General features: G+C 38.2%; 1 protein-coding gene across 3 annotated transcripts in view; it reads left to right on the forward strand.

Moving 5' to 3' along the window:
• Positions 1 to 26,805, forward strand: part of ESRRG (estrogen related receptor gamma) — a 371,822-nt gene that overhangs the window by 316,721 nt on the left and 28,296 nt on the right. For all 3 annotated transcript variants that reach the window (XM_058802853.1, XM_058802852.1, XM_058802854.1), the window contains 2 exons: positions 2,145 to 2,255; positions 6,970 to 7,131. In XM_058802853.1, the coding sequence (XP_058658836.1) occupies positions 2,145 to 2,255; positions 6,970 to 7,131 (273 nt within the window). The remainder of the gene's footprint in view (positions 1 to 2,144; positions 2,256 to 6,969; positions 7,132 to 26,805) is intronic.

Genomic DNA, 26,805 nt, shown 5'->3' on the forward strand with positions numbered 1-26,805 from the left:
ATGCAGAAATCATTTTCTATCTATTTTTCTTCAAATGCTGGGCAGTCTTTTTCATAATCCCACCAATATTGCATGTGGCTTGTTCTAATCCTCTGCCTATTTCTGAATATTCAACTATCAAACCTTGGTCTTCTGCTGTTTGTTTTTATGGCAATGTATTGTCCTGGATGTCATTTGCTCCAGCTGTAGCTCAAACTCCCAATTCAAGTGTGAAGAACACTGAGTTATTATTAGTTCTGAAAGGTTTGAGCTGTCAGTTTTTATAGTGGTGGTCTTGTAGTTTGTGCATTTCTAAGTATAACTTTAAAAAATAAAAACTGAAATAACTGTACTCTCTTGATTGAATTAGCAAAAATTTTATCAAACAGCGTAGATCACAAATCAGTCACAAGTTACATAGTTAACTACCATAAATAAGATTTCATTCATAGTTATGCACTGACCTCTTGGGGTATGTGGTTCATTTGTGTTACTGTTTAAATCTTGTGATCCCCATAACTGCAACTGGAGACACACAATGAGAAATGTACTTCTTGGGTATGATGGACTGACATACACTGTCTTCTGCAATAAGCCAGGTGAAATTTCACTGTGAAGTAGGGGTGATCATTACCTGCTTTCCTGATGAGCAAAAGCTATTGACCACTGTTGGATACAACTCACTGAATTATAGTTGCAGGTGATGGTTGTGTCCTCAAAGCAAGCATCTCCTTTCTGTTTAACTAACCCAGGAAATACAGGCAAAAAAAAAAAAAAAAGCAATACCACCCTAACAATAGTTGGCCTTGGATTTCTGGCTAGTTGGCAAAACAGTTTTCCTTTACAAAACCCAGTCAATCCATTTTGGTTTCTGAGAAGGAAAGAGGACTGACAGATGTTTCCTGGTTACTAGTCTGGGCTACCTGTGCAGGTTCAGAGGCAGCACTTAAACTTTGTGCTGTGTTCTTCTTGCTGTGCCCATGAACTGTAACTTCTTTGTTGGTGGCTTCCCTTGCTGTCCAGAAGCCAGTTCTTGTGGTATTTTGTATCTAAGGGAGAGACCAGAGGGAAGGGACATAGAAGAGTGGGGCACAATAATAGCAATAGAAAGTAGATATAGAGGGAGGAGAGCTAAAACAGACAATGAAAAGAAAAGTGAGAATGTGAGCTGCACTTTATTACATTACTCACAGGGGCCTTTGGTACTTAATGTGTCCTTCTATTCTTGTGTTGTTAAATCCATGTCATCAAGGACAGATTTTGCACTTGGTATTACTTGTCCTGTTGTCCTGCATGTGTGCCAAGTTCTTCAACTTCCCTGTTATGTTACTGCTTGGTTTTAGCCACATTCCTCCGGGCCATCTGGAAATCTGCCTCAGTGACTCAGGAAGAAATAAAAATATTTCCTTGTTTTGTAAGACCTACTGTCTTTGCACCCTTTCACCTTGTTTCATTTTGCCTATGACAGCAGCTATAGCTTGTTTCAGGACAGTAAATTTCTATATATCCATACAAACCAGGCAGCAGAATGCTGTATTGAAGGAATGAACAGTATGGAGGTAGAACACAAATGTTGAATTCATCATTGATGACATCTGAATGCACAACTGTACAATTTCTTTCAAATCCTCATGAACAATTTCAGTCTTTAAGCCACATATGTATTCTTATTTTTCTAGGGTCACTTACTTTGTATCCTCTGGCCATGTTAATCCATCTTAATTTGATTTTGACTATCTAGACTGTATGCAGAACTCATTGTTTCTAAAGTTCAAATTCTCTGTACTTCTCTGCTCATAATGTTATGCTTCTATATCCATGGTGTTTATTACAGCCTTGAAATTCTGCTTCTGGCAAAGATGACTTAAGATTAGGCTCTTTCAAATGGAAACTAAACTTGCTAGCTGTTTTTAATAATATGTAAAAATGAATGAATGGTTTTAAATGAACAGGAAATTATGTTGTATACTTAGTCTTGCATGTGTGGAACTCTAAACTGCTTGCAAATACTTGTAATGCTGATTTCCCATGCTTTCTAAAATTAATCTTTTGAAATAAACATTCTTTTAATATAAATATTGGAAGGCAGGAAATAGAAGATTGCTACCTGAAAGGCATGCTCATAATGTATTTAATTACATGTTTGCTTGTGTTTCCAAATGTAGGTGTGCGCCTAGACCGAGTACGTGGGGGTCGCCAGAAGTACAAGCGCAGAATAGATGCAGAGAACAGCCCATACCTGAACCCTCAGCTAGTTCAGCCAGCAAAAAAGCCATGTGAGTACACCACATGCACAGCACTTCTCTCTCAGTACAGGCTATTGACTCCTAGCCCTGTTTGCTAAGCTCCTTCTGGGTTGAACACGGGTTTGGTCAGAAAATATTACCATGAAGACTATATCGATTTGGCTGCTAACAGGTTTTGTTTTAAATATGCTCATCTTTCTCAAGTGGAGTTGAACAAAGAGTGTTTTTACAGGTGGAAGTGCATAAAAGCATGGTTTATGCTGTGCAAATTTTACATTTACAGGTTATCTTTATTTTCAGTGGTATATAAAATGGTTCATACTGTGATCATTAGCTCATTGAAGCTTCTACTTTCAGATTTCACAAGAAAGTGATTTTTGTAGTTTTCACTAACTAAATGAGTTTGACTGCTCAACCTCCCAATGAAAATACATTAAGAGCCTCATTAATTTATACCTATAGATTAATACACTACCTAGCATTAGATTAAAACAGCAATATGCCACACTAATAACAAAGCAGAAAGTGGTAGTTTGGGCTCTAGTACCCTCATGGATTTTTTTTGCTTTGTTTTGTTATGTTTTAATAATGTCCTTGATTGTATCTCTCCAGGCTGAAATTAAGAGAGAAAGAGATGATCATCTCACTGCTAAAATACAAGTTCCATCCTCTTTGCGATTAACTAAAAATAGTTAGGGGTTTTGCTTTGCAGCTTATATAAACTCAAGCAGTGACTGTACTAATTCCATGAAGTAAATTTAATAGCATTATAGCTGTAGTGCAAGAGGCTGGTGTATTACCCTGCAGAGACACACAGGCTCTGTATCAGGTGTTGTAAACTCTTCCAAATTCAAATGGGAATACACACATCCCGTTGCTCCTGCTGAGGAGGTTAATTTGCTCCTAACATGGATAAATAAGCCAGTGAAATAAGGAGGGCAAATTCCTTCTTGTCTCCCATTTGCCTCTGCCTCTAAGCCTCTGACAACACACATGTCAGGTTTTAGCCCCTCAAAAATACCTGGCTGGATGGAAAATGGAATCTGTTTCTGATGATGTTCCCCAGTAGGGGACAGTGCTGTGTACAATACGTTTGAGCATATGGGGATCTGGAGAGCAAATAAACAGTCTTTGAACTGTAAGTGAAAGGGCATTTTAGCTGTGTCAAAGAAAAAACAGCCAGTTTTACATAAAATTAAGGCTTAAGTGAACATATGGCATAGTTTCCTTTTGCCTTTCCAAAAAACATTATGCTGATTATATTCCTTCAATTGTCCAATCTGGCATCTTCTACTCAGCCTCCATAAGCTGTCCCACTGTTCTGTAAATACAATCTAGGGCTGCACTAAGCAGATTTTGCACATTATAATAAAAACTTTCTGATAATACAATAAAATTTAATAAACTCTAATGCTTAATTTCATTAGAGGTTTAGTTTTCCTGGGTGCACAGATTGTCAGTTTTTCATTTACTTGATATTGTCATTGAGTAGAAATGTTGATAGCCTAACATACCAAAAAAAGCCAAGACCAAACAGACAAAAAACACCCAATCCAACCCAAAAGCCCCAAGCCCTCAAGATATGAGCAGAGGTTAATGCAGTTGTACTGAAATACAAGAATCTCTGGGTGAACCCCAGATTTTTGCAATGTGGTGCATTACATTACCTATAAGGCGATAACTGCACCGATTTCTGTAAGCTCCAGTTGTCTGAGATAAACTAACCTCCTCATAAATCATTACTCATTATCTGAGTGCCTCCCTCTGTTTTTCTTTGCTTGTCCAAGTACAAACAATTTTGTCATAAACATTTTTAAAACTTAATTTTCAAATCCTGGCAGATAAGTGTCCAGACTTGAAACAGTTGAATCGGTTTTGTGTGGAAGTAGCCTGGGAGATTTTCTAGACCCTGACTGATAGTTTGTGTGTAACAAAGGCACAGGAATGAAAATTGGGTTCTATTGATTCTAATTAGAGAAACATTAAATAAGATTTACCTTGAAACAGTGCTCATGGCTATTCAATTTCCTGAGTGATGGAGTTTTCTGAGTACATTCAGAATTTTTCTATGTTCCGTGCTAATGCATGTGCTAATACATGTAGCTTTTTCCCCCTGTAAGGAAAGAGCAGGTGTTTGGAGGATCTTTTCTACACCTACTTCTGATCTCTCTTGTATTTTCCAGCTTCACTATACAATTTAACGGCCTGGCCATAGATTTCACTGACTGCAGAAATAAAAAGGATTTGAGATTTTGCAAATCCTGAGTCAAAATAGTCAATATTCCTAAATCATCTATGGAATGCCATTGGTGAGAAGCCTCATAGGTGAATAAAAGTTCTTCTTTGGCCATTTCTTCTGTTGCAGGGGAAAAAACCCCAGAACTTGGGGATGAGAGTGCTTCTTCATTCATTCCTCATGGTTTAAAAAACCAAAAAGTAGAAGTCCTCAGCTGCATATGTTCGGATGTTAAGTAACTCTTTATTAATTTATCCTATTCCCCTAACCCATTAAAAATACTGGAATTTGGAAAGAAGTAATGTGTCTTTTCTCACTTACATGTTTTCCATGTGAAATTGAACAGGTTATAAAGAGACTGTGTAAAAATTAAAAAAAAAAAAACCTGCAAAGGCTGTTTGCCAATATAAGTTTAAACTACCATCTGTCATTTGTAAATAAGAATAGAATTCCTCATTAATCAGTTTGATAATCAGTCAACTGTTGAGATCAAAAATTGCATCAGTTGGCATAGTTCCTACAGTTCATATAAAGCATGAATATGTCCCCTTGTAATAAAACAAGCTTGATGTGATGGTTTCCAGTTGGCTCTTGCACTTATTATATGAACGACTAACATATATCACAACTTCTGACACACAAATTTGGAATAAGGCAAAAATTGTAGAGACAGTAGATCAGAGTCAAGGAGTCTGTGTCACTAAAGAGCAGTAAAGTATCAGAAATCTGAATCAAGTGAGCATTTTATGGAAAAATGTCATGGACTAGTAGGGATCCTTTCTGACACTGATGCCTTGGGTTTTAGCTTTTATGTTTTTCAGATTCTTTACTGCTTTAGTGTGTAGTTCAGAGCTTCATATTAAGGGATAGTGAGCTCTCTTCACAGACTAGGTAGACAAAACAATTCCTTTTCTAGCTTGGGACCAAAGACAACTGATCTAAATTTCAGGCCCAAGAGCATAAACAACGTGGACTGAAGAGAGAAAAACAAGGATGGGCCTTTGTACCCTAAAGCTATAATTGGACAATTAACTCCAATATGCTAATGGACCAGAACTTACAAAAGTGTGAGACCTCAGGGCAGGTCAACCATTTTGGGTCCATCTTGGGTGTAGCCCTGGCTGGGCTCTTTTGCTGCTCAAGATGTATCCATTGAGGCCTTCTAATAAATGCCTACTTCATTCTTTAAATCTGCCTAGCCTATGTTCTAGGTCAGCTTTGACAACACTGCTGGGCAAGTCACATCCCAGTCAGCTTCCGTTGCAGGAGAACAGTGTGGTCTGTCCTGTGATGTGCATGCAAATGGGGAAAATTATACTGAATTATACTGATTCTGGCAGCATTCTCTGCACTCAGAAAATACTTGGTGTCTTCTCACAGTGGAATCCCATTTATATCAAGCCTTATAATGTTTTATCTCTCTGAAGGGAACAGATTCATGTAAAATCACTAAAGGGTGTCTTTTGGGCTTTAAATTCTGATGGTGCATTTCAGGTCAAAAGATGTACCTACCAGGAAAAGTAAAATGTAAATATATTGGGAAGTATAGTAATGTACCCTGTATTAGGAGGCTTAATGAATTAGTCTTTTTGCCATTTTTCAGTTCTGCCTTCTCATAGTAATAAATCAGTCCTCTGTATAGAGATAAAATATTTCCATTGTGCCTTCACATGGATATAGTGCTCATATTAAGTTTATCCTACTTCTAGAATGGCAACACTGTATTGTAAATCTTGTGGGCTCTTCTCTTTTTTTCTTCTCTGCATTTTTCCATATAACTTAATTGATTATTCCAAATAGATATCACAAGTCAACTGAATAAAAAAGTAAATATTTAACACGTGAATAAAAATGCTATATAGATAAAAATAATCAATGTGTGACTATGGTAAAGTATCATTCCATGCACAAAACCAGTTTTCTGAGGTAGGGTTTGCATACTTTCATACTTTGCTTAGTTTTACACTCTTTTTTCTTTTTGATTTTAGTGGTTTTTTCCTGTTTAGAAATTAGAAGGAGATGATTGGTCTGGATTTGTAGGTAAAGAATGGTAGTTCAGGTCACTGACAGAAGTTACAGGTTTCAGTGATTGACTAATTGCATGTGGTATTTACTCACTCAAAAATACCCCTGCCTTTAAGGGGTAGGGTGAGTTGCAGGTAAAAAAATGAATGCAAAACATTTCTATTTGAATAGTACAAAGTGTCCTGTAATGCATTAATCTTTTTCTATAAAGTTTGTACTCCTGTTATAAACAGGGATCATGTATTTCTATGTTCTACTGAATTTATTAGTTAAGAACATGCATGTCTGGCTTGATAAACACTGTTAATGGATCAGATTTTTTTGTGCAGTAACCACTTGTAGGAGGTCATGAAGTTACAATGAGGTGTAATTAAGTTCAGTGTCTTAAGACAAATTTTTGTGCACTTTGAAATCTGAGCCATCTGTTTGAAGTGTAGAATGATGCTGCTGGTGATCTTGTAATGTTCTGGACCATTTTTACAGATAACAAGATTGTCTCCCATTTGCTGGTGGCTGAACCAGAGAAGATCTATGCTATGCCTGACCCCACTGTTCCAGACAGTGACATCAAAGCACTTACCACTCTTTGTGACCTGGCAGACAGAGAACTGGTGGTGATCATTGGATGGGCTAAGCATATTCCAGGTACATACAGTGTTTATTGCAATAATCGTGTGGTTTATTCTGTATTGGTAAAATATATTGCTTTTTTCTCTCCCTACAATGCATAAAGTTTTCCTAAGGCTCCAAAATATTCCCACAGAACACAGTTTAGATGGTCATGTATTTTACCTTGGAAGTAGTAGTGTTGTTGCTGTGTTACCATGTTAATAAGTTTCACATGCTGCTTAAAGAATTTTTTTTTTCATGTATTGCTATTATTCAGATAAACTCCCCTTGCTATCCAGAGCATTAGCCTGGCATCAAGGGTCATACAAGTCCTCTCCTCTGTAGTCATCTGATTCAGCAGTATTTGAATATAAATCTGGCTCCTCTGTTAGGTAAATGCAGCACTACTGACCACAGGAGGTGAAAAAATTCAGTTATGTTTTGGCAAGGCACAGAGGAATTGTTCTTTTCATTGACTAATCTAGTGTGAGAACTGAACTGTACCAGCAATTCAGTACAAAGAACTGAATTATCCCAAAAAATCTCCCCTTGCAACTTAGTATTTCCTTGGTCTGCATGGAATGGACTGCAGTCTGCATCACATAAATGCACTGATACTATACAAGCTGACTGGCAATCTTATTAGCAAGAAAAATGGGGGTCATCAAAAGCAGTTTCTCAGAAGATTAGCAGTTCCTTCAGATAACATTTCAGGTGTATTTTTGCCCCTCCCCAGTGCTGAGGTGTTTGTTCTTGCTCTGTGAGCTAGCAGACAAACTTACAGAAGTCTCCAGGGTTCTCAGTCTATCACCTTTCACAAAAGTCACACAAAAAAAGGTCAGCTTTTTCTCTTGTTTCTTAAGGTATTTTTCTTGTCCAGCAGATGAGTGAGTATGTTGGTGTGTTTTCATCAGCTCATTAGTTTTCTAGTTTTGATAGTGGAGCCTTATTAAGCATGAGAGTGGATAACCTTTCATTCCTCAGAGTAATAAGTCATTCTCATTTTAGATGTGATTTTGGGACAACTTAATAGTAGAACAAATAATCCAGTCAGTTTTTTGTTTATCAGAGTTAAAAATATTTTATTTGTAGTTTCAAAAGAAATTGCAAAGAAATATTCTTGCTGTTTGTTTCTTTTTCCCTTGTTCTTATCAGTTCTTCTGGGTCATCTTGGATAAATATAAACACAATATATGTACAAACACAATCAAAGAATAATAATAGTTTGTACCTTTATGAAGTGATTTTTTTTTAACTTCAGAGGAAAGACAACAGCCTACAGACTCTAAAATAGTCAGTTGAAATTTAGTCATTCTCTGTGCCACAAACGGTGTATAAACAAGCTCTTGTATCACAAGCAATGTTTTTCTGGTACAGTTAACTTATTTCTGTCGCCTTAAACTAGTTTGTCTTTATGCTTTGAATGCTACAGTAATTTCTTTAATCAAATTGATGGAAGTCCCTTTCCCAGCCCACACTGAAACCAATTTATTGGTCATGATACGCCGGCTATGTTGCTAACACTCGTAACGAACTGTCAGGCAATATCGCAGTGCAGCTAATTTGAAGTCATTAGGTGTGCAGCGTTCAGGCAACAATTTGTTACAGTGGTTAGGAGCACAGCTGACATTTCTGAATGGCTTTGTTCAGAGCAGTTCTAGATGAGCCCAAGCAAATTGTAAACTAATTTAAACATCACTCTATATTATAGGAGCTACTTTGTCTTACACTGGTTGCTAATAAAGCACCCCAAATTAAGTCAGAATGAGTTAAGCAGGTGAGTTTGAGTTTCATCTTTGGAAGATACCTAGATCACCTTAACCAAAATAGAGTAGCTCTCAAAGAAGTCAGTCATGCTCCATAGCAGTTGCAGGGGAACTTTTGTCAGTCTGATTTGTGAATATGCTGTGTAGCTTGGATTTGGCTGAAGGAATGGGAAGAGCAGAGGGATGAGACTGAGCAGCCTTTTAAAATGAAGGCTTTGGAAGAGTGTGGATGCCATAAACTGGCCCTGAAAATTTAAAATCTGAGCCACTTGAGGAATTTACATGCCACAAAACAGCATTTTACTGCAAAGTAATCTCAAACCACACCTACAGTGGTTAAGCCACCCTAGGTAAGTGCACTTACCTGTTTTCATTTACAAATGAGAGTTTAAAAAAAACCCAGGCAATAAAGACAATCTTTTTATAAGCCTTCAGGTAAGAGAGGACAATGATAAAATCTGTGCTTGTTTTCTGGCATTTGATCACAAAAATCAAAATGCAAAAGGGCTGGACATGCTAAAGGACAAATACATTGAGCTTTTGTAGCTTGGTTTTGAATGTTGGACTGATGAACTTGGACTGAGTGTGCTCAGCTGATGCCTGGCACACAGCAGTGTCTGGAAGAGCCTGCATTGGTGCTGCCTGTTTGCAGAACTAACAAATGTTACTGTAGGCAGAAGCATAACAGGATGGGGAAAAGGATGAATTAGGAAAGGGGTGCAAATTGCATAAAAGTTCACTGTGGCTTGGCAGACTAAGTAAACCCTTCGTGTAAATCTTGTAGAGTCGATTAATTACACCAGTAGTGAATTTGTGCCTAGCACAGCAAAGCAGCAATCAGCAAATCTTTCTTTACTATAGTGATTTCTTAAGGTTCAGTGTAATTAAAGGCCCTTATATATCAGGTGCTTAATAACTAATAAAGATCTCAACTCTAAACCATTGCAATGTAAAATTTGTCTTCATGGAGGAAACCAAAGCAATGTTTTTGCTCTTCTGAAAAAAAGCCTTTTAATAGGATTATCTACAAAAATGTAACAATGCAATATTCATTCTACCCCGGCCAACCGTTTCCCATTTCAGTCACAGACTAAAAAATGTTTTCAAGTTATACAAAGTTCAAGTCCTTTCATAAAATCATTAGTATTTTTGTTGTATTGGAAATATTTCAATAGTTGCTTTTATTGAACAAAAAGTCTATACCATATACAAAAGGAAATATTGAAAGAAAAATATATATGGAAAGCCTTTATCAGTAAATAGAATTAGTCTCCTTGCATTTATAAATCAAATAAATGGAAAGTGTGTTGTTATGAAACATGACCATGTCTTATCTGAAGAAGAAAAAGATCACAATGGCATTAGGAAATGCTTGACTTTAGTTAGAGAGGCGTAAGGGCACAAGAACAGATGATGGTGCCCTAATAGCCCTTTTTAAGAATGACAGGGCCCCGCCATTAGCATCCTTTTATATCCTTGGAAATTGCTCATGCCTCGCTTTTATGGTTCCTATCTGCCTGACTCTTTTTTATTTCTCTTTCAATTTCATCCGCGCTCGGATAAGCGCATGCTAACACAATATGATTGAGCTGTAAAATGGAACGCTGTCGCCTCTAATCTCTTTTATGTAGATATGGAGGTACTTCCACACTCCACTTCATTCTCTCTCCATTGTTGGCCTTTTTAGAATGTGTTGCCGAGTAATGGAGGCTCAGTCAAATATTAGAGCTAGGTTTCACAGGGTGTGATAAGAAGATTATCAGGCCAGCAGTCAGATCTATTGTTGTTCTTTGTGTCAGATTAAAATATTCTGATGTACTGTAACTTCGTTAGTAAAATACTGAAGATGCTTAGGGAGGGAGGCTGATGCTGCTTCATCTCCTGCCTGATGAGACAAAACTCTTATCAACTGACCCAAATAAATTGTAAATATATTAGGAAGCCTCGGCAAGACATTTTATTTTATTTTATTTTATTTTATTTTATTTTATTTTATTTTATTTTATTTTATTTTATTTTATTTTATTTTTTTATTTCATTTATCTATTGTTAAAATTTTATTTTAAACATCTATCTTTTTGATAAAAGCTATCTTTTAAACAAGGAAACCTTTCTTAATTCAATATTTTCTGGTGGTTGACTTTCCTACCCTTCACATTGTGTTTTGGGGAGTTTCCATTTCATTGGTTGCATTATATTAAGCTTTTGCTGTATAGGATAGTTTTCTGCTGATACCTACTCACAGTACCAGCACAGTTTTGGCTGGATTTTTGTAACTCTCTCATTGACATTCACCAAAATGTGCAACATTTTTTCATATTAAGTGGAGGCAGCAAACATTAAGCTCTTAAAAATGTGCATAACGGGAAGCTAAAGAAAAAATGTTCTCTACAAAATTTGCATGCATGAAAAAACATCAACCAGACCATAGAAATCAACTTTTTGCACTTAAGATGAAAAATTTGTTTGGAAACAGTAAATCAGACTAATACATCAAAAATAACTAGTTACATTATTTAGTAAAATAAGCCTGCTTGTCTTCAGCTGTTGTCCCTATTTTGTTAGCAGGAACAGTGTTCAAGGAAGGGAATAGTTAGAAATTGATACTGCCACTGGTGCTAGTATTAAAAAAAAAAAGGCATGATTTTGATGTAACAAATACAAGGATACTTTGAATATTTTAGTGTTAATGCTTTATGAAACTTTTTTGTTCCAGCATACTCTTTGTGGAGGACAATATTGAAGCTTTCCTTTCCAAAGCAGCTCTCAGGGGTGTAGTTTGACATTATAATATTGAACAAGAACATGATTTGCTGCAGAGTTGTTGTTTCTAAAATGCCCTTTTCTCACCATGTGTTTCAGAAATACCACCCCATGTGGGTAAAAGCTGACCACAGTCACTTGTGTGGATTGTTGTTGGGGCAGCCCATAGAGAATCTCAGCTCTGCGAGGGGGACCTTGCCTGTGCTTTATGTCTGTGCCGTGCTGCCTGCTGCTGTAAAATTTGTTTTTTCAGCCTTCCCTAGTCCCTTGTGGTGCTGGCTGGATTTAGGGCCATTTCAGACACAGCCCTGCAGCTTCTGAGAGCACCCCATCACAGGGTGCCTGTCCTTCCACAGCAGCTGGGCATGTAAATGTGGTGCTCACTGTTCATGTGACATGCCATGGAGGATGAGTTGTGAGGTGCTAAGAGGTTGGCAGGAATAATAACTTGAGCCTCCCGGGGAATCAGGACATCCTGCCCTTTCTCAAAGTGCTAACTGGGACACTTTATCAAAAGCCTGGTATCTGCCCTTCTTTTAACTCCTTCTACAAACATGCTTTAAGTACAGAAAGCAGGCCTGCTCTTCCTGCGAGGGAAATGTTCTTGAACTCACAACTGTGACATGTGATCTAAGGCAGGCCATTCCCTGGGCCTTGAGGGTAGAGATTTCAGCCAAGAGGTTTCTCAAAAACTAATGACTTCCTTGACCTCTGGCACTGAATTGTGCAAAATGGGAAATCAGCAATTGGCTGCCAGTTTTATTTTTGAGCATTAGTGTGGATGGACCACCCAGCACTGCCAGGGTTTAGATCACCATGTTGATTCGGGTTTCTCTAAGCAGAATGGGACAGCAGCGTGCCTAAAATACCAGCAGTTCATCCATCCTGGTATTTGAAGTGCTGGGAATGGTGGCAGTTTTTAGTTTTTCATATTTTGAAAACAGTATCACAGAGAAGGGTTAAGTGATCTTGCAAGGTAGGGAGGAAGAGGAAGGATGATGCATGAATAAACACGTCCACAAGTCTCCCAGTATTTTCAAAACAAACAAGTGTCTGTATTGTGGCTAAAGGGAGTAACCAAAGGATCTGTTCAGGTTTTTAAAAATTTTCAACATACCCAGCTGAGATACAGTGTTGGGCTATTCTTGATGAATCTGTTGCAGATGTCAGTGACAAAATTTCAGCAGATTTCAGTACAAAAGAGTAGCAGGCTTTGTGTGCAACTAGAGATGCGCACACTAAGTGTATCTGCTAGTTCCAGTTCAGAACTGAGAGAGACAGCACTGGAGAGGTGAGAAGGTTTCTAATAATGCCAGACATAAATATCCTGGGGTAAAAAAAGCACTTTAATTTCCAGGTTAGTCACTTCTGGCATTTTTTTACTTGCATTAAATTAGCTGAGGGGGGAAAAATAATCTCAAACATATAAACATCTCATCACCTGCAAATTATACCTAAATATAAAATAAATGTGCAGTAAAACTCAAAAAGGCACTTGAAACTTTTGCTAGTTATGACTTCAAAATCTGTACCTATTCTTGGAAAAGCTTATTTAAGAGTAATCATCACCAAAAGCATAATAAAGTCAAAAAATGGAATTAACACATAACAAAAGAACTTGGCTTAATTTTAATTATTATCTTTTAACATTGTGGGGGGTTTTAGGGAAAAAAATCCCTTATTTAAAATGCTCTTCTCTCAAGATCAGAATTAAATAGTGACTTTGTGTCTCTATTAAGTTCACCTTTTATTCCTATTCCTTTTATTCCTTTACAAGTACTTGCATTTTCCTTCTGAGTGATTGTCTCCTTTTTCTTGTTTTGTTGCTTTTTTTTTTTTTTTTTTTTTTTTTTTTTTTTTTTTTTTTTTTTTTTTTTAATCAGTCCTCTCCCTCCACCCATGCCCCCAACATTCACACTACACTGTCTGGCTGTTGCACTTTTTTTTTCCCAGTGTCCCCCTTTATCTGCCTCAACCAATCTCCAAATGAATGCATGTCTATCATGGCCTTAGCTTTGACACTCTGGATATATTGATTAATAGTTGCCCTAAGCTCCTTTTAGCAAATCAAATTTTCACTTTTAGCAAGGATTTCGCCTCTGATTTATTCAGCAAAGTGAAATGCACTAAATTGACTTTGACATTCAGGGAAAATGGCTGAAAAACAAAGAGGGGAGGAAAGAGATATAAATTGTGTGGCAGCTGGAGACTTCAAGCATAAAAGAGGCCGTTTTCTATAGAATATCACTGGTTAATTTGGAAACATGCATTTAAACAGGAGTATAAATTATTTTCTTAAAATTAGATGTTTTTTTAGACTGAGGGTTTGGGGTATAGTAAGGTTTACTTAGCAAAATGCAATATATTCAACCCAAATTCATCACTTGCTAATCATGGTGCAAGTGTGGGACCCACTTTTGTTGCCACTAATAATTATTATGTTAAACGAGAGACAAAGAGGTTTCTGAGTAGTTTTATAATGAAGTGCTAAATTGGTAAATATCTTCCTACCATTGCATTATGTTGTTCACTCCCGTGGCCCTTTAAAAATAAGAAATGATTAATAAAAAGAGAGCAAATCAACAGTAATGAATGCCAGTGCTTTTCATTTTCTTTCTATAAACAAAAATGGCTAGTTTCTGATTCTTAAATGCAAAATACAAAATGATATAGCAGCCATTTGCTATTATTCTTCCAGCAAAATCAGGAGTGTTGTATTACCCTGGGTGTCTTGTAGACTGAGTTAGAGATGTTGTATGCTCACAGATGTTGCATGACTGAAGTACCAGGAGGCTGAAAATGCCCCCTTTCATATTTTTGCAAGTGTTTGACTGAACTGCTAAATGGAATAAAGAAGAGTGGGAAAGAAGGAGAAAAATTATTATTCTGTTCCATGAGCAGATCTGGATGTTTTTGAGGGAGGTGTATACAAATATGCAAACTAAAACTGCAGGAAATGTTTTGGGCTTGTTCCGTGATCAGATTCTGCAGCAAAAATTACAAAGCAATCCAGCTGGTAGTTTGCTCAGTTAATCTGTAGGGACAGAGCAGGAGCCTTCGGTGGGATCAGTTGTCATGGGTGTACAAGTCAAGTGTGCTGTGCCAGCCTCTGTTGTTCAAGGATCTGGCCCTGAAGGGATAAACCCCCATCAGTATCAGTGTACCAGTGGGAGCTGAGAGTTTCCTTTGTCCCCTGTGTGTACTCAGGACTCTGCAACACTGTGCAGAATCAAGGTTTAAGCAAGAATTTCCACTCAGGGGACAACAATGCTCACCTTTGTACCCACGTCTTGTGTGACAAACGGGCTTACTAGATTAGGTCTGTGTAAATTGCAGATGACTCAGTAGCAGTTTTCCTTCTTCTAAGCCAACAAGGAATTAATTTTATTACCAGAGGGTAAGAGGTCTAAACGTATCTTAACCTTTTTAATTTTACTGTAATCTCCCCTCTTCCTTTTTTTTTTTTTTTTTTTTTTTTTTTTTTTTTTTTTGTAAGCAAGCTGGATGTGAGGCTTCAATAATAATGGCCTTTTGCAAGTGGAACACATCCAGAGTGCCCAGTGCCCATACCCATGATAGCTGGGCACATTAGATTTTCAAGCATGTGACTATTCCATTGCCACCACCCATAATTTAGCTTAACTTAATTAAAAGACCACTGGTTAAGAGTACACTGTATGAAAGAGATGAAGCTTCTGAAATTATCTTTGAGGGGTGTCCTTTCCCAAACTTCCCCAAACTGTACAGGTCATACCTCAAGGGTGGGGTGGCCAGCTTCTTACAAGTACTGCATGGCTGCAAGGCAGGAAGATGCCTTGCTCAGAAACACAGGAAGAAAGTTGGAACAAATCTTGGCATTATTCCTTAAGTGAGGAATTTGCAGAAGAGGCAAATGCAGCAGAACTGAGCCTGTCATTCATGTTCCCTAAGTATCACTTCTGTATTTACAGGACTCCTCTCCTCTAGAAAAATTAAGGTTTTTTTCAACCAGATTCACTGTTTAAAGAACATCCAAACAAAGAGTATTTTTTTCAGTTTTAAAATTCTTGAAGGCTTTGTTGGAGATAAGATGATCAATTTTGTATGTCATTTCAATTGTCCTCTGAAAGGATCATAGCAGACACTGAGAATGCAGAAGTAAACTTAGAGCAACATAGCCCTCTTATGGTAACTATTTAGGCTGTTTTAAACTAAATATTTGACTTAGTCATCTAACTAAGCCTCAAACAAAAATACATTTACCTTGTTCTGGGTGGGGAAGAAAAGAGCACCTTCGCAGGGCTACATGTTGACACTGTAAATCCAGGATGGGAGGAGGGAGGGGGGAAAGAGCCAGTTGCTTAGATTGGATTTAGAGCAGACAGGTCTCCACCTGTATGACTGGGTCAGAGACACAGGATGGTCTAGTTCCCTAAAGTCAGCTGAGACCTGTTAAATACTGTAATTCTAAGAATGCCTCTACTTTCTCTCTGGATAAGTTCAGCTTCACACCTGCTTAACCTACATTAGAATAGGATTAATTACCTGAATTGCAACACCCCCATAGCCAGTCAGCACGTTTCTGGCAGGGCACATGGTGACCTGGGTCTGGTTATATATAGTGTAAGGATAACAGGGGAGCACCTGGGTTGTAATGGCAGGGCTCAGTCCAGCCTGATACAAGAATCAGCAGTTTTTAAAAATGAGTCTGCAGTAATCACCTTCTGCAGCAGCTGGATCATACAAGGGCTTTATGAACTCATGTCTTCCTTGCAGTAAGCTTTTTTTGTTGTGCAGTGCTCAATTTATGCACCCACATATAAATATATAGGTGTGTTTGTGTGTGCAGAAAGAATCCCAAGAAGCACAGAGTCCAAAGAGTGCAGGTACTGGATGCCCCCTTATTTAATTACTTAGATGGAGCAGTTACTTGACTGTAACTTTTGACTTGGTGTTCAGTGCATAGCAGGCAGTATTAAAATATTTTGGTGATTCTTCATGCAAGAAAACACACAACCTTCCTTTCATTTGAAAACATGTTCTGGAAAGTTCTCTGAGAATATATTGGTCTGGCCAAGGTATTTTCCACACCAAACTCTTGATGCACATATTATAGACAAGTGGAAATTTCCCAGCATTTGACCCTTCTCCCCAGTATGTTTTCATCTGCCATGTTGTGCACCATCAGTTTCAATCAGCTGCATTAACAGCTGAGGTGAAATCAAATACTGAAATGAGACACAGCTACACTTGCAGAATCTCCAAGTTCAGTGGAAGTGGTGCTTGCAGAGTCGAGTCAGCTCTCTCAGCAAGTCCTGACATGTCATGCATGAGAACACTGGAGCAAAGAGTTGTGGTGAGGGTGGAGAAGAGGCGGGGGCAAATCTGCAGTTCTCGTGCATCCAGCTGTTGGAGAGATTAAGGGGGAACAGTTTAGCAGATAATGACTGCTGCTCATACATTTGTTCAAAGAAGTTGCACTTCTGGCATAAATCTATCATGACACTGGCAGGCTGCAGGGTGTATTTTTAGCCAGAGATTTCTTCTGGCTATGCTTTAGCATCATGCCTGCCCTGCTGAACAGGCATTAGGCTCCAAACTTGGTACGATTCAAGCTATATCTGGTAACATATAAAACTTTCTGTGACCCTTGTGTCTCCCATTAATTAACTCTGCTTGCAGTGGGAAGAATTTAAGAGTCCTTCCCCATATCAGTCTCTTGTAGAAAGCCATTCTGCTCTGTGATCCGTCCTTCACTTTACTGCTTTGAAGTTTCCCAGAGATAAAGTTAACTGTCGGGTGGATTCAGGAGCAGGTAGCTTAATGTCAGTGAATCTTCAGCCACAGATACAACATGCAAAATGTATTGTGGATTCCAGGTTATCTTCATTCAGTGAGATTATAGGAGTATATTTTGAGAAGTTTCTTTGTTTCGAGTTACTTGAATGTTTTCTGGACCCCATCAATGAATTGTGCTGAATGCTTTGCTGACTATCTTCAACCCAGATTTGGAGTTTGCAGGATTGTGCCTTGCACATCAGTGGTGATGAGTAATTTTCTGTGTTCTGTAATCCTCATCCATGGAGCACACCATGGGCTCTGTAATCAAGAGACCACAGGGAAGCAGGGTGTCCCAGACAGGCAGTGCAGGTGGGACTGGGGACAAGCTGGGCACTGCTGTGCAGGGTCATTCCTGCTTCCTCTGTACCATAAACCTACAGAGGGCAGTGTCTGACAAGAGGCTTAGGTGGGCATTTCAGGAGATAAAGTGAAGAAAGCAGGCTGTTGACAAGGAACATTTGCATGTTCCTAACCAGCAGCATCATAATCAGCCAGCACCAGTGACAATCATAAAATCTTTCAGAGAACCTGCTAGGAGGGAGAAAAACTAGAGCTAAAACCAGCTTGCAACAGGGTGATAGGAGCACGGGCTGCCATGGCTCTCTGAGTTCCAGTGCTGCAGCCAACACAGATGAACTCCCATTTGCCATTGATGGCTGCACGGACAAGTGTACTGTCTCCGTGGTAGAAAGTGCTAGCTATTTATATACTGAATGGCAATACTAAACAATTTAGGAGAAGCAGTGAAGTGTGTCCTATCCAATTAAAAATGCAGTGAGAATTTTAGGTAGGCAAAATGTAATTATTTAATTGGAATTTGACCAGGATGCTTTTCCACTGTTAAAATAAGTATAAATTACATGAGCTATAAAACTTTAAATTATGAAAATATTTTGAGGTCTTTGAGCATGGTAATTGGGGCTATATATTCAACTTTGTTTTTAACCTGACACTTCATAATGGCTGTTCCCTAAAGCAAGTTTTTTTTACATTATCGAATATCCCTTAGTGAAGCAAATTAGCAATCAGTCTGTAAAATATTTAAGTAGTACAATCACATTATTTACACAGGCACTTCCATTGTGCAGTGTTCTCTATGTTCTCAAATATATGTAAGATCACTTCCTCAGCTGTCAACATTCACGCTTGAACCTCCTTCTTTAGTAAAGCTTTATATGAAAATCCATTTAGACCAATAGAAAGACTTGCCTTGATTTCACTGCTTTGGATCAATCCCTAAATATGCAGGTCACAATCTGTAACCTGTATGGACCTCAGAGCTTTATTATTTGCCTTCTGCTTGAATTACCACTTTTGTGTAAATGGTGGGGGACTTTGTGCAATCCCTTGCACAAAGCTTTTTTTTCTTTTAATACTTCTATTTATTATTATTAACGAGAAAGAGAATCCTACTGTGGAGAATTAGGGTCATTTACCTCAAGCTGAATAAAAGTCTGCTCTTATCTAGAACTATATTTCAGTGCTTACAGGAACATCAGCATCTGGCCAGAATGATAGAATGTTTGCTGTGACAGAAACTCTGCATTTAATATTTGGAAAAATTTTAAGACAGCATCCAGCATACCCCTGGAAATAGGTTCTCTGATGCTGTGGCCACAGTCAGTGATTCCAGTTGCTTGAATCATGTTGTCCAAAATACATTCTCCAATTAGCTTCCTATCAGGTTGAGGAATTCCAGGTATTTATTCTGTAAATTTTGTGCTTGTGATGACTGTTCTCCTGGGATTCCCTGAATTAGAACCACTTTTTTGTTTTTAATGCAGGTTTTTTTCCCCTTTCATTTAGTAGCGAGGTTTTTTGCAATAGAGTTTTGCAGTTTGGGTTTTTGCTTGCTGCTTTTTAAGAACTGAAGGCACCATGGGTCCTCTCCTGGTACTCCCATTGACACATTTGTGCAGTGCTGAGGTACAGGCTCCATGTTACATCCATACTTGGCTCGTTATCCTCTTATCAAGCTCTTTGCATCCCTTTGTTTATTTGAGGAGACAGGAAGACTGTGAAGGCTGCTTAGTCAGGGATATCAGCGTTGTTGGCAGGGGAGTGATTGCCAGTTGAAAAACAAGGCATTATTGCTCATTTTTTCCCTCTTATTAGTTTGATTACATTTGCAAATCAAATCAATCCATCAGACATGATCAGGCCTCGTCCGCATTTTAAGGAATAGTAATCTCCGTCTAATAAGATGCAAATGTGTCACATCGGTAAGTAACCAATAAATCATCGTCTTGTCTTTGGCAATCATTAAATATCAGAACCAACAGTCAATTTTTAGTATTTTCAATTTGCGATATGCCGCTGGAATATAAAGATAGATGGACGTAATTACACAAACCAAACACTATTTCAGTTCATTCCAGACAGCAAATTTAGTGGAAGGTATAACTGGCTTGTCATCACACTACATTATTCCTGGCGGTTCATGCAAAGTTCACAGACAAGCTTCAAATGGACATTGCTTTTTTTACTCTCCTTAACAACATTCCCAGTACCACCACCAAACTTCAATAAATGACTTGAAATGCTGTAGGACATCACTCCCATCAGTGCACAGAAAGACACAGGAAGAGAAACATTGCGCTTTTCTTACTTGCGGGCACCTTGTGCACATGTAGGACTGAAGGCCAGAAGTTCCCTAATACCTGCTGCATTCTTTCTCCCTCTTTCTCTTCCTTTGTTTTTAGATGTTTTAATCTGAAATTTCAGTATTTCCTCAGAGTAACTTCTCACAATTTTTTCAAGTTACCTCAGGTTGAGTAATTACAAAACAGCCAAAGACAGACAGGAAGAAGGGTTGGCACACCAGCTTCCTTCCCTCTCTCTTCTCATCCCCTCTCTCTTCTCATCCCCATCTTTTAGAGGAGTGAAAATTCAAATTGTTTTTCTTTATCCCTTTTTTTTTCAATTGATTTGGGAAAATTGATTGCCTCATGTGCATCCCAGGCATTAATTGATACATTTGTTGTCTGATTTGTGATGTCTTGCTTTCCATTAATGACTCTATTTGTGTACAACAATTTACATGCTTTTCAAGAAAGAAGGAGGCATAAGATTACACCCTGGCAGCAGGAGTGGCAAAATAAACCAAAGCCTCATCTTAAGCAGCACAGCTTTTACCTGGATATTTTTGACTGATTTATTATTGTAGAGTACAGGCCCTAAAATTGCATACCTGCAGGGAGACTGCTAATTTCAACAGGAATTTGGGCCTGTTAGAGATGATATTATTGGTCCTTCTTACAGTGATGAGTGACATGAGAGAGAGAGAGAGTGCAAAATACTGTCTCCCTGCTCCGACACAAGCGGCTGTGCAGAAATAAGAAAAGAGGATTTTGTAGGCTTGTGCTGACTTAATGTAGGTCTCCAGCACACCAAAGCCAGACAGTGGGCTTACTGTGCTTGACCTTAAGAAACTTCTTGCCATGAGCTGTGTGCCCTGGGTGGACCTGCTGCTGCAGCATCCTGTTAGTTGTGTCTGTTTCAGCTAGCTTGCTTTGGGAAGCTGAACTTCAGGGGCTTTGGAGTGACTTCTGGAGAGATCCTTTAGTCCCCTCTGTGAGAAGATAGTTTTCACAGTAGCAGTTTGATTTGATTTGGTAAATGAATTAAATGGAAATTAGTGAAGAGGCTTTCTAGTGAGCACACCTACTTGCTTTGGGTTCCCCAATATGTTGAGCAAAGGGGTGGGGAGAGTGGTTGTAAAAATGTGAACATTTAAGTCCTGGGCAGACCCTACATGTTACTCATTCTTGGTATCAAAACTCATGTTTCCTAATGAGAGAAAATAGCAAAGAAATAGTTGTAAGCTGCAAACAGTGTTGATTCCACATGCCAGAGATTTCAACTTAAAAGTACCATCAATTAACAAAAATGTCTTGTTATTTTGAAAAGAAAGATGTTATTACCTGTATATATAGATTTTTATCCTCAAACTGGTGTCAGTCTCTAGCAGCTTTGTGAATACAAGAGGTTTATGCCAGATCTAAATGAAGCAGCTAAGTAATTGTAGCTCTGGTCTCAGCAAAGTTTGAGCTTCCTGGCATTTTACATGAATGTGTTCCTGCATGTTCTGTACCTAAGTTTCTAGACTGGTGCTGCCCAATTGTCTTGCAAGTCTCTCAGTTTTGTAGTCTCCAGAGACTGGTGAGGAAAAGCTGCACACAGAGGCAATGTGCCTCAGAAGCTCAGCACCAGAACCTTATGTTCTGTCTAACCATTTTACATACTACCATGGTATGTTTAATTTGCTTTTTCATCAAATCAATAATGGGTCTAATTGAAAAAACTGGCAGAACTACAGTTCTACAGTTCAGCCTAACTACCAGTGTGAGTGTTTTCAGGAAATCAGAGATGTTGCACAACTACACAAGTGACACCTGTGTTAGTGCTGCACCTTTGCTACCAGTGTGTACAGAAACAAACATTACTCAGGTGCAGCACCTGTACCAATTGATCAGTGTGCTATCAGAATTAATCACCTGGTGTTCAGCTCAGAGAACAAAATTTACATCTTAATGTGTGACACTTATTCCACACACATGCACTGCTAAAAAATTATACTCCTGTTTGAAAAAGAATCACTCCTGTTTTTTGTAGGCCTGGCAGGTCTTGTTCTTAATATTAATTCCCAAATATTTGGGGTAGGTGCCACATCCTTTTGAACAGAAACTTGTACAGGACTGTGTAATAAAATACATTGTGGTCCTGGAGTTGCATGTCCCATATCCTGGCCTCACTCTCACAAGAAAAAGGGATTTTTGAGGATATTTAGTGCTTTGCAGAAAATAACCCATGTGAGGAGAAATAAATAAGTAAAGTTTGGCATTGTACAAGATTGGATGGCCCAGCACTGGTGCAGGTGCATTGGCTGACAGTGTGGAGGAGCTTGTGTGAGAACAGAACAAACTCCTACTGACAGGAGGGCTCAGTTATGCAGAATCTGGTCAGCATCCGTGGGGCTGGCAGAAAGACCCAGGCCAGGTGCACCAACTGCAAGGTGAGGATTCCAAAACACTAATTTAAAAAGGAAGAAATGTGGATTTCAAGTTTACCTTTTGTATAATTGCAGAGCTAGTCTAGGGGGTTTGAAATATGGCAAGGCCTTAGTCATTAGCATAGGGTAATCACCTTTGCTGTTTAAAGAAAATAATAACAATAGAAAAGGTATTGTACATTGACACATGGAAATATAATGCTTTTCAGAGAAATTTTGTGGGGATTTTTTATTATGTGGCTAATTACATATTTACATGTAATGGCACTAGCAGAGCCATTACAGTCCATTGGGTAAATAATATGCATTTAAAAACCATTTATAAATATGTATTTATTTGATGGACCAGAACGGGTTTTTGAAGTCATTCTCATCCACTGAGTAAATAATATATGGATTGCTTTTAAAAATAAATATGTATTTCTTCAATAGACATTCCAGGCAATTGGGTAAATAATATGCATTTTTCATGTATTAAAAGAAATACATACAATGTATCGAAATCTGGCCTAAATATGTATCTTACTGAGCAAAATGTCTCAAAAGGTGTCAGGCTTAGCTTTGCAATTTCTGTTGAGAATTGTCAGTTTGTATCACAGCCCAGAGTTAATTAAATGTATTTTATGCATTTTCATACAAACAGTATAATATCAATGTCTGTTTACAGTTTTACAACACTGGTGCACTTGACCCTCTCACTCAGTGCTGTAAAGTCAGCACTACATGGTCAAGGTCCTAGTTTTACTTCATGGATAAACTGGCTAAACTACTTAGAAAAGGGGCTTCATGTTTTCTCATATTTTACCTGTTAGCCAACAGTGAGCAATAGACCAAAAGAGCATGAAGAAGAAGTGTTGAAGTTGAGCTCCATAATTTTCTAAATATTTTAGCCAATTTATCTCTTCATATATTTCACATATTTCACATATTTTATAGAAATGTTGAATATACTTTGTAGACCTTTTTTGGTTAAAATATTTGTTATTTTCAGACATTAAATGAATGAAACAGCGTCACAGCCCTGTTAATTTATTTATATGTATTATATCTGTAGTTTGCACAGAAAGATTGTGAGAAAGAGAAGGACTTTGTGACTCCAGCAGAATTACAGAGACAGTGGAAGATTTAGGAGCCCAAATTCTTCCTCATATTTTTCCTGTATAAATGTACCTCATGCTACATCTATGCTTCTGACATCACCTATGATACAGTCCTGAAAAGTGCTGATGTTAGTGAGTTAGTTAGCTCTTTGACAGGGGTGTATTTGGCAAGTGCCAGGTATAAATGACTTGTGCCCTGTGCAGTCAGGATAGATAAGTGGGGTTTTGACAGAATAGATGAGAGAATTCTCACCCCTTTCCTTCTCAGATCACTGATAGGGCACTTGACATCCATGAGGGAAGCTACAGTAAATGTCTGGTGACCATAAGGAACATCAGCAGACATTTGAAAGCAGATGTCTGGGTCGAGGAGAAAGCCAAAGAAACAAGAGATGATCCAGCAGTGTTGGCATGTGAAAATTTTGATTTAGACCTCTCAAATGGTGCATCCTCACAAAACACAGCTGTGCTTTCTGTGTAATCTCTAAAATTACTGATGAATGTGTCCAAATACCTGATAGTAGAGCCAGTTTGAGGTATTTGGGCCCATCAGAACACTTGGTGGGTGCAAGAATGTAGAAATAGGGTAAGGATTGCAAAATGAAACCCAACTCTTAAGCTTTTGAGAGCACTGAGAGCTGCACAGTAAAAAAAAGGTGTAGGTAAATTACTGTGGACCAATTAAGGAGAGGGCATTGCTGGTGGCACTATAAATTCACATATTGGTGCCCAGAAGGAGTAAGAGGGTCTGATAGCCGAAGAATGCAAGGAAAAGGAGGAAGGCTGAAAGCAGCAGAGAGGGAAACATGGTCACATGAGGTATCTCTGGGCATACCTAACACTTCTCTGTGAAGCACAAGAGCAGCTGAGATACTCTGGAGTGCTGGCCTGGTCATCATCAGTCATCACTGTGCTCAGACACGGGTGCTGGAGCATGTCACCATGCTGGTCATGAGCGGAGAGAAGGAAGGTGGTGACACTAAAGATCATCTGGGGAAGGCAGTCTGGGCCTTAAGAGATGGGAGACATGAAATAAAATGTAAAGGAGCTGAGGGATGAGATGGCACAACTGCAAAAGAAACAGTTTATATCTCAGTCACTCTGTGGCCATATTGAATATGATTGTTAAATTCTTTGTATAATTAAAAGAGATAGGAGCATTCATACATTTTGTTGCAAATTGATATGATCTTTTTTGCCAGTGATCTGAATAAGATTGTACTATAGTTTTTAATTTAGCAGATTAAGAAGCACAATTAAAATATCATGAAAAAGATCGTAATCTAAACCTCTGGGGTTTTTTTGCTTATCCCTGCCAAGTTGATAACAAGAGCCGGTGTATGTAACAATTACCTCCACTACTGTAAATTTACTCTAGTTTGTGGGCTGAAGTGTTAATAAATACCTTGCAGTATTCCAGAGGGAGAAGCTTTCCATCTAATTAATAAAACTGGGAAGAAAACCCAGGACACTGAACCATATCTTTCTTATTAGTGTTGGCTTCTACAAAGGAGAATCCCTCAATCTCAACACATTAGTAAATGTCATACTCCTGGGCTGCGCAGAGACCTCTTGAAAAACTGCTGATTTGCTGTGGAAAAAAAATCACCATAGACTTCAGAAACAATTCAGCTAGGGAATACCAAGTGTAGAAAATCAGTGTAGAGCATGGCATGCATTATAGCAGCTACGATTTGTGCCCCATTTGGTGAATATTCAAAGAGGAAATATGCAATTATATCCCCATATCCCTTCCTTTTGTGATCTGTCTTAATGTATCTGTCCTTTTTCTGTGTCTGAATGTGGCCTTACTGCAGTCAGGGCTTTTTTGAGACTTTGTAAAACCTCTTGTTCATGTGTTCTCTAAAGCAGTTTCCTAAAAACAATTCCTACTCATACATAACATACATGCAGCTGTTCATAAAAAAAAACTAAAAATCACTTGAAGAAGAAAAATGTTTTAAACCCAATACTGAAAAGAAAGTCTTTCCCAAAATACGTAAAGCTGATTACCTTTTCCTTTGCAGTAATTTGTATTTGGCAAAAATAAACTCTAACTATGCCTCAGCTAGTTCTGTTTCAAGGTAGTTTGCAACTAAACTGCAAATTAACTTTCTGACATGCTCAAAATTCCTTGCTATACTTTACTAAAATCTTACAGTAATCTTAAATTACGGAATATTGATAGGCATTGTCTAACAGACTAGACATTTACCATAGAGGTTAAAACTAAATGCATTTAATTTGTAAAATAAAAAATTGTAAGGTGGCATTTATGCATTTTCTCACATCATCATTATTTTTATTAGATCAGTGTAGCAAACTGTATTACTGCCTCAGATAGAAATAGAAATAACATTTTTGTATTTACTTCCTACTTGAAGTTCTTGATCTTAAAAATTGTCCTGCTGTGTGTATTTGTAGCTGCTTTTTACTCTACTGATATGGATGATGGAGAAGATAAAAAAGGTAAAGCCACAGAGTTTATCTGTGAGGTTGATGCTAATTTGGCTAAATGAGTCCACCTGATGGAAAGCAGAGACGGTAAAAGATCTGCCAGTTTCTTTGTCTACATCCATTCTTCTCAGTTTTCCTAGTGCATTTTTAAACAGAGGTCTTCACCAAATTCTGGTAAATTTTAAAAGTATTAGATGGCAATTTAAAGTCCTGTCCAGGAATTATGGCCTGGTGGTTGTGTAGTCTAGTATGTAAATGCTGGGTTATTTTCCCCATTAAGAATGTTTATGATGCTTCCACGTGCACTGCAGGAGGCAGATCAGTTCACACCATGTATAGTGAATACTCACCCTACATGCAGTTTCAGTAAAGCATGTTAAAAGCAGGTACTGGTCCTTAAAGACCATATATCAAGCATCCTCAGCATTATGCCAGAGGAACCTGAATCATGCATTCCCTTGCCTGTTCAGGTGCGGCTTTGTTGACCAGTGTCCCTTCGTGACTCTGTTCCCCTTTTCAGAAAATACTTCTTTGATCTGACCTGGGTGATGACATTATTATTTTGTCCTTCAGCAAAGACATTTTTTTATATTAGAAGAAAGGACATATTTAATAAGCAAAGAATGCAAGTTAATGAGCAGGTGATCTTTATTCATTTCGGTAGCTTTCGGAATACCCTGGGTTTGCTCAGTACAAATGCGTGCGTACACAGGCTTATGCAAACACACACTAATGCATGCACCTGCCTGCTTTTGTGGCTATGATAACACCATGGATCTTCCTTATCCATTAT

Source organism: Ammospiza caudacuta, chromosome 3 (genome assembly GCF_027887145.1).
Source record: "Ammospiza caudacuta isolate bAmmCau1 chromosome 3, bAmmCau1.pri, whole genome shotgun sequence".
NCBI lineage: Eukaryota > Metazoa > Chordata > Aves > Passeriformes > Passerellidae > Ammospiza > Ammospiza caudacuta.